At 42.0% G+C, this 9,350-nt stretch overlaps 1 protein-coding gene across 1 annotated transcript; it reads right to left on the minus strand.

Moving 5' to 3' along the window:
- Nucleotides 1-131: 131 nt before the first annotated feature.
- Nucleotides 132-2,308, minus strand: LOC135549197 (olfactory receptor 5J3-like). The gene is given in 4 exon segments (XM_064979233.1): nucleotides 132-177; nucleotides 179-294; nucleotides 984-1,646; nucleotides 2,165-2,308. Coding segments are annotated over 4 exon segments (969 nt in total).
- Nucleotides 2,309-9,350: the final 7,042 nt, after the last annotated feature.

Raw genomic sequence — 9,350 nt, forward strand, 5'->3', positions numbered from 1 at the left:
TAATGAAACATTTAGCTGTTCTGCTTTCCAAACAAACAATAATTGGAATTCTTTTGGAATCTTTGAAAATTATCACACTTTTTAGCCCATACTAAACTATTTTAAAGGAGCTTGAATTGAATGTTTTGCTGTCAGGACAGTGTGTTGAGTGTTTTGCGGCTCTGCGGTGAGACGTCTGTGTCGGCAGAAGGCCCTCTTGATGGCCACTCTGAGCTCCTTGTTCCTCAGGCTGTAGATCATCGGGTTCAGGAAAGGAGTCAGAGCCGAGTACAGCACCGACACGATGATACGCACCTACAACAATAACACAACATGAATACAACATTAAGACAACCGCAATGCAACAATGATACCCACAACCACAATATAATAAACAAAAAGTTACACATTATTAAACAACAATGATACGCACTTACAACATCAACACAATGTTATCTAACCTTATCACAACGTTATTAATAGCATGGCCTTGATCATGTTCAACCATAAACACATACATAGCATTAATAGGGATGGTTGGATTCCATTTCAATTCCAATCATTTCAGGAAGTACTCTGAAATTCCAATTATTCTCAACGCTTTCCAATTAGGAAAATGAAATTACAATTGGAATTTCGTATACTTTCTTAATTGACTGGAATTGAAATTAAATGGACCCCAACCCTGTTATTGGGATTTTCACAGCACTGACAACATGACACAAATGTACAGTGACTGAAGAGCATCAGTATGTTACACTAAAATAATACAACAGTGCCATCTCCTGGTGGGAATGCCTTTTGCGTAACATTAGACATCAACAGTGAATGACAAATCAGAGAGGACATGGGTAACCAGAGTAATGGCGCAAATATCAGTCAAATTCTTCAACTGGTGAATGTAAGATCACAGTGTTGACTGAAGGTTGTCTGATGGAAGACTTAAACAGTCCTTAAAACAGGGAAAGGAGGAATGGGGGAAAGAGGATGAAGAGGAGGGTCACCTCTGGAGAGAAGTTTCCCACACGGTAGGAGATATAGACAAATGAGGCAGAGCTGTAAGAAATGGACACAACCGTCAGGTGGGCGGCACAGGTGCTAAACGCCTTCAGTCGCTCTGCGGCGCCCATATTAGCTATCTTCACACCGATGAGGATGTAGGAAGTGAGGATGAGCACTCCCGTAGTGAGCAGCGCTATGAGGGCAAAAGACAGTGACACGATGCTGTCCACCTGAGTGTCCCCACACACCAGCAGCCTCACTGAGGATGGGTCACACCAGCAGTGGCGCACCACGTTGGGTCCACAGTATGAACGCTGTACTGCCATGCTAGTGTTTGGGAAGGTGCAGATGGCGCCGAAGGTCCATGCCCCAATGATGAGTAGCAGGCAGACGGGGCGGGTCATCACAGCGGCATAGCGGAGAGGATTACAGATGGCCACATAGCGGTCGTAGGCCATAGCGGTCAGCAGGGCGCGGCCGGTAACAGACATGTGGATGAAACAGTACATCTGGAGGAAGCAGCCGGGGACGGACACAGTCTTGACCTCAGTCAGGAAGCCTGACAACATGTTGGGGATGGTGACCGTTGTGTAAATCATGTCCACGATGGACAGGTTGTGGAGGAAGAAGTACATGGGGGAGCCCAGCTTCGGATCGGTCCGGACCTATGGGATGAGATAAAGAAAGCGGTTAGACAGTGATGTCATAGATAGGCCCAGCGGAGAGTTTTTCCTGACAACATGACTCAACCAGGGGAAACTCTGGGCCCAAGCCATAAATCTCAAGAGTTCTAAACTCCTGATTCCTGAGGAGTATAGTGTAGGCAGCAGGGTAGCCTAGTGGTTAGAGCGTTGGACAAGTAACCAGAAGGTTGCGAGTTCAAACCCCCGAGCTGACAAGGTACAAATCTGTCATTCTGCACCTGAACAAGCAGTTAACCCACTGTGCCTAGGCTGTCATTGAAAATAAGAATTTGTTCTTAACTGACTTGTCTAGTTAAATGAAGGTGAAATATTTTTAAAAATTAAAAGGCCCTGAGAGCAAATTCTAAGTGAAAGGACCTGAACAAAACCCTTTGATTACTTACACTAACTACAACTCATGGTCTCTTATAACATCATCTCAATCTAATGTTATTGTGATCTGGTTCTGGTTCTGGCTGTGTGTGTACAATGTACAGTACCAGGTAGATGATCATGATGTTTCCACCTAGGATGACAGTGTAGGCCAGCAGGAAGATGATAAACAGGACCATCTTCTTCTCCCCCAGACTGGCCAGGCCCTGGATGATGAAGAAGGCGACAGGGCTGGACTGGGTGCTGTTCATACCTCTGGGCCAGTGGACCTGATAGGATCTCAGACAAACCTGGTGCAGACAGAGCGATACATGGATACCTTGTAGCCTACAGATAGAAGAAGCTCTTTCTTAACAAACATGGCTTAGTACAGTTATCTTCTTGTTATGAAAGTATCTACAATAATATATGGTGTAACTATAATTTCTATGAAAAGTGTTGCCTGTAGAAGCAAAAAAATATAACTTATTATTTCAGATTCTCAACCTTGGTGATGTCAGAGTGGGGAAATCTATGATATATTCGATGTGATATAATACAAACATGTATACTAATTCATAGGAAGTGGTTCTCAATTATGTTCAGTTACAGGCCCAATGCAGTCAAAATTATGTTTTCCTGTGTTTTGTACCATATTGTACAACAGCTGATAAAACGCAGACTGTAAATGTGTGAAGAAATTTGATGAGTATTATTTCCTGATAGTTGCTAGTTTAAAATACAATCTGCACAGGACCTTCTAATCGGGAGGTTTTGCATGGGTGGAGTTTTGTATGGATCGAGGCAGTATAATGCCTCGATCTATACAACTGGGAACTTGGAACTACAACTTCCATCTATATATATATATATATATACATACATAGCCACATATGCACAAATATACATACATATACATATAGTAACATTTGTTAATATAGACCAATAACAAACATTTCCAAACCATTTTGCCAAGAACAGATTACTGTTCAGATGACATATTCATCCCCTTCCCCACTCAGACCACTCCCAGACAGTCCTAGAATTTTTTTGCTTGAGAAATAGTTTTTTGCTGAAAAGCTATTTTTGGTTCTTTTTGACAATTTGTATGGAAAACTATTACAGTAAGGTACTTATTTGTTAGCCAGAAATGACTTGATATTGAAATAAAAATGCCTGCATTCTGCCTTTAACAAATCCAGTCAAAAGATTGAACGCTGATTTCAAATGTGTTAGTGAATGCAAATATTGTGCACTAATCTGTTGAAATCTGATTACTATAACATAAAAGTTTGTAAACAAAACACACATTTACACTTAACGCTCAGTTCTAAATAATATCTCTATGAGTTATCTATATAAATTCACATAGTGTATCCTACGGAAATATTTTCAGACAAATCCACAAATCCAACTGTTAAAAAACAAAATCTGTATGATAGTTTTGCAGTATTGGATTGTTAACCTCTTACCTGAGTGAGTGCAGGTCACACTCAGTGATCTTGAAGCTGAGCAGCTTCTTAAATACAATTATTTTGCCAGCATCCCATAGTCCCTGTTTTTCCACAGGATGATGTGAGAGGCCGAAGGGACTTGTTATTTATCTAGTTTGTTCATCTACACTACATTCATTAAGAACTTTCCCTGGAATAATTAAACAAGAGAACTCCAATGCAACGTATGTTTACATTAAACTCTAGGTAAATTGCATCATTACAGAATATTAATCATAAAAAGTAATTTAGCTACTGTATTTAACTCTAATTGGTGGTGTTTGTGTGTATACTTCTCTGGTGAGTAATTAGGTATGGCCTCATTAGCTGCAAACAGATGTTAAATTGGGATTTTGTTACTGGTGGAACTGTCCGTAAAATCATGTTTAACAACTCTTACTGTGCACTGTCTTCTATTCCTACGATGGATGAACAAAGGCCAGAATTCAACTGTAACACATGGCATTGTACTTATGACTCTGAGAATATACATTATTTACTTAGGGAACAGAAACAAATAACTAAACAACTGGACATAAGCAGAAAAAGAGGCCTCAAGGCAAATTTCAAATGACACCCTTCACATTCAGTGTACACGTTTTGGGCCTCATTTGTTCTCTTGTCAAAAGTTAGGAATAAGGGCTCATTTGAGACACAGACCTTCAGATAAATCAGGTTTTACTCTCCCACAACCTTGTACAATATCAACATTAGAATACCCTTCTGTAAGGTCCTCTTCCTTTATGTTCTCTTCTTAAATGTACAGTGCCTTTAGAAAGTATTCACCCCCTTGGCATTTTCCCCAGTTTGTTGCCTTACAACCTGGAATTAAAACAGATATTTTTTTGGGGGGGGGTTGTATCATTTGATTCACACAACATGCCTACCACTTTGGAGATGCAAAATATTTTGTTACAAACAAGAAATAAGACAAAACAAACTGAAAACTTGAGCGTGCATAATTATTCACCCCTTCTAAAGTCAATACTTTTAGAGCCACCGCTTGCAGCAGCTACAGCTGCAAGTCTCTTGGGGTATGCCTCTATAAGCTTGGCACATCTTGCCGCTGGGATTTTTGCCCATTCTTCAAGGCAAAACTGCTCCAGCTCCTTCAAGTAGGATGGGTTCCTGCTGGTGTACAGCAATCTTTAAGTCATACCACAGACTCTCAATTGGATTGAGGTCTGGGCATCAACTAGGCCATTCCAAGACATTTCAATGTTTCCCCTTAAACCACTGTTACTTTAGCAGTATGTTTAAGGTCATTGTCCTAATGGAAGGTGAACCTCCGTCCCAGTCTCAAATCTCTGGAAGACTGAAACAGGTTTCCCTCAAGAACTTCCCTGTATTTAGAGCCATCCATCATTCCTTCAATTCTTACTATTTTCCCAGTCCCAGCCGATTAGAAATATCCCCACAGCATGATGCTGCCACCACCATGCTTCACTGTGGGTATAGTGTTCTCGGTGTGATGAGAGGTGTTGTGTTTGTGCCAGACATAGCGTTTTCCTTGACAGACAAAAAGCTCAATTTTAGTCTCATCTGACCTTAGTACATTCTTCCACACATATGGGGAGTCTCCCAAATGCCTTTTGGCAAACGTCAAACATGTTTGCTTATTTTTTTATTTAAGCACTGGCTTTTTTCTGGCTACTCTTCCATAAAGCCCAGCTCTGTGGAATGTACAGCTTAAAGGACATAGGACAGATACTACAATCTCCGCTGTGGAGCTTTGCAGGTCCTTCATGGTTAACTTTGGTCTCTTTGTTGCCTCTCTGATTAATGCCCTCCTTGCCTGGTCCGTGAGTGTTGGTGGGCGGCCCTCTCTTGACAGGTTTGTTGCCTCTCTGATTAATGCCCTCCTTGCCTGGTCATGAGTTTTGGTGGACGGCCCTCTCTTGGCAGGTTTGTTGTGGTCCCATGTTCTTTACATTTTTATAATGTATTTAATGGTGCTCCGTGGGATGTTCAAAGTTTCAGATATTTTTTAGAACCCAACCCTGATCTATACTTCTCCACAACTTTGTCCCTGGCCTGTTTGGAGAGCTCCTTGGTCTTCGTGGTGCCACTTGCTTAGTGGTGTTGCCGACTTTGCGGCCTTTCAGAACAGGTGTATATACATGTTTAAACTGAGATCATGTGACAGATCATGTGACAAAATAATGTGATTGCACACAGGTGGACTTTATTTCACAAATTGTGTGACATCTGAAGGTAATTGGTTGCACCAGATCTTATTTAGGGGCTTCATAACAAAGGGGGTGAATACATATGCACATACCACTTTTCTGTATTTATATATTTTTTTAATTTTTCAAGCATGTAATTGTTCTAGTTTCACTCCACCAATTTGGACTATTTTGTGTAAGTCCATTACATGAAATCCAAATAAAAATACATTTAAATTACAGGTTGTAATGCAACAACATAGAAAAAACGGCAAGGGGGTGAATACTTTTGCAAGGCACTGTATTCCACTGAAGACAAGTGTTAGATTATAATGTACTGGTCACCTATGAATTTAAGGACACAGATGGAGCTACAGAGAGTACATTTCTGAACAGGATTAGTTTCAGAATGAGGGGTGCTGTAGGTCTGCTGGTTTTACTGTTCTGTCTGTTCGAGACATGAGCTCAGGGAGAGAGTGGAGGGGTCTGACATCACTCCACAGGGCTGCAGCGAATAGGGAGTGGGGTCAAGGAACGGAGGCAGAGGAGACAACTCACAAACAGATGAAAGGTCAGACCTCTGCTGACATCTGGGCTGAACTGAGAGTCCTGAGAGACGTGGTGGTTGAACAGAGAGTGGAGCTGAGGAACATGGAGGAGCAGGTTGGGGAGCTGCAGAGAGAGAGACTACATGCAATAATACTCTTTTGGGATTTGAAGTAATTTTGCAACCTATTTAGTCATGATGAAGATTCACATACTGATCGATGTCATTCATTTTGTTTTCCAGCTCAAGTAGCAGCCTTGGAGGCCAGAGTGACCACCACTGAGAGAGAAAATGTGGGTAAGAATATGTGATACAGTTGAAGTCGGAAGTTTACATAAACAGGTTGGAGTCATTAAAACTAATTTTCAACCACTCCACAAATTTCATGTTAACAAACTATAGTTTTGGCAAGTCGGTTAGGACATCTACTTTATTCATGACACAAGTCATTTTTCAACAGCTTGGAACATTCCAGAAAATTACGTCATGGCTTTAGAAGATTCTGACAGGCTAATTGACATAATTGGAGTCAATTGGAGGTGTACCTATGGATGTAATTCAAGGCCTACCTTCAAACTCAGTGCCTCTTTGCTTGTCATCATGAGATAATCAAAATAAATCTGCCATGATGTCTGGTTCATCCTTGGAGCAATTTCCAAATTTCCTGAAGGTACCACATTAATCTGTACAAACAATAGTAGGCAAATATAAACACCATGGCACCACGCAGCCGTCATACCGCTCAGGATGGAGATGCGTTCGGTCTCCTAGAGATGAACCTACTTTGGTGCAAAAGTGCAAATCAATCCCAGAACAACAGCAAAGGACCTTGTGAAGATGCTGGAGGAAACAGGTACAAAATGAAAACGAGTTAAACGAGTCCTATATTGACATAACCTGAAAGGCTGCTCGGAAGGAAGAAGCCACTGCTCCAAAAACACCATAAAAAGCCAGACTACGGGTTGCAACTGCACATGGGGAAAAAAGATAGTACTTTTTTGAGTAATGTCCTCTGGTCTGATGAAACCAAAATAGAACTGTTTGGCCATAACCATCGTTTTGTTTGGAGGAAAAACGGGGACGCTAGCAAGCTGAAGAACACCAACCCAACCGTGAAGCACAGGGTTGTCCGCATCATGTTGTGGGGGAGCTTTTTTGCAGGAGGGACTGGTGCACTTCACAAAATAGATGGCATCATGAGGCGGGAAAATGATGTGGATATATAGAAACAACATCTCAAGACATCCATCAGGGAGTTAAAGCTTGGTCTCAAGTTGGTCTTCCAAATGGACAATGACCCCAAGCATACTTCCAAAGTTGTGGCAAAATGGCTTAAGGACAACAAATTTGCTTACCGCCCAAAAATGTCCACAGACGACGCAATCACAATCACACTGCACACTGCCCTAACCCATCTGGACAAGAGGAATACCTCTGTAAGAATGCTGTTCATCGACTACCGCTCAGCATTTAACACCATTGTACCCTCCAAACTCATCATCAAGCTCAAGACCCTGGGTCTCGACCCCACCCTGTGCAACTGGGTCCTGGACTTCTTGATGGGCTGCCCCCAGGCAGTGAGGGTAGGTAACAACATCTCCACCCCGCTGATCCTCAACACTGGGGCCCCACAAGGGTGGGTTCTCAGCACTCTCCTGTACTCCCTGTTCACCCACAACTGCGTGGCCATGCACGCCTCCAACTCAATCATCAAGTTTGCAGACGACACTACAGTGGTAGGCTTGATTACCAACAACGATGAGACTACAGGGAGGAGGTGAGGGCCCACGGAGTGTGGTGTCAGGAAAATAACCACACACTCAACGTCAACAAAACAAATGAGACTTCAGCATACAGCAGAGAGAGCACCCCCCTATCCACATCGACGGGACAGTAGTGTAGAGGGTACAAAGTTTTCAGTTCCTCGGCGTACACATCACGGACAATCTGAAATGGTCCAACCACACAGACAGCGTGGTGAAGAAAACTTTTACAGATGCACAATCGAGAACATCCTGTCAGACTGTATCACCACATGATACTACAACTGCTCCGCCCATAACCGTAAGGCTCTCCAGAGGGTAGTGAGATCTGCACAACGCATCATCAGGGGCAAACTACCTGCCCTCCAGAACACCTACACCACCCGATGTCACAGGAAGGCCAAAAAGATCATCAAGGACAACAACCACCCGAGCCACTGCCTGTTCACCCCGCTATCATCCAGAAGGCGAGGTCAGTACAGGTGCATCAAAGCTGGGACCGAGAGACTGAAAAACCGCTTCTATCTCAAGGCCATCAGACTGTTAAATAGCTATCACTAACATTGAGTGTCTGCTGCCAACATACTGACTCAACTCCAGCCACTTTAATAATGGAAAAATTGATGTACTAAATGTATCACTAGCCACTTTAAACAATGCCACTTCATGTAATGTTTACATTCCCTACATTACTAATCTCATATGTATATACTGTACTCTATACCATCTACTGCATCTTGCCTATGCCGTTCTATACCATCACTCATTCATATATTTTAATGTACATATTCTTATTCATTCGTTTATACTTGTGTGTGTGTATAAGGTAATTGTTGTGAAATTATTAGGTTAGATTGCTCGTTGGATATTACTGCATTGTCGGAACTAGGAGCACTGTAACGAGTTTCTTCTAACTCCTCCTCTGATGAAGAGGTGGAACAAGGATCGGACCAAAATGCAGCGGGTAGATTGCGATCCACGTTTAATGAAAACGTAAAACACGAATCAATACAAATACTACAAAACAAAAAGAACGTAACGAAAACCGAAACAGCCTATACTAGTGTAAACTAACATAGAGACAGGAACAAGGAAAAACCCAAAGACAAAAACACAACACAATAACCCATGTCACACCCTAGCCTGACCCAATAAATGAAGATAAACATAATAAATATAGACCAGGGCGTGACAAGCACAAGCATTTCGCAACACTCGCATTAACCTGTTACATCTATGGGGTCGCTATTTCATTATTGGATATAAAAACGTGCCCGTTTTAAGCGCAATATTTTGTCACAAAAAGATGCTCGACTATGCATATAATTGACAACTTTGGAAAG

Source organism: Oncorhynchus masou, chromosome 12 (genome assembly GCF_036934945.1).
Source record: "Oncorhynchus masou masou isolate Uvic2021 chromosome 12, UVic_Omas_1.1, whole genome shotgun sequence".
Lineage (NCBI taxonomy): Eukaryota > Metazoa > Chordata > Actinopteri > Salmoniformes > Salmonidae > Oncorhynchus > Oncorhynchus masou.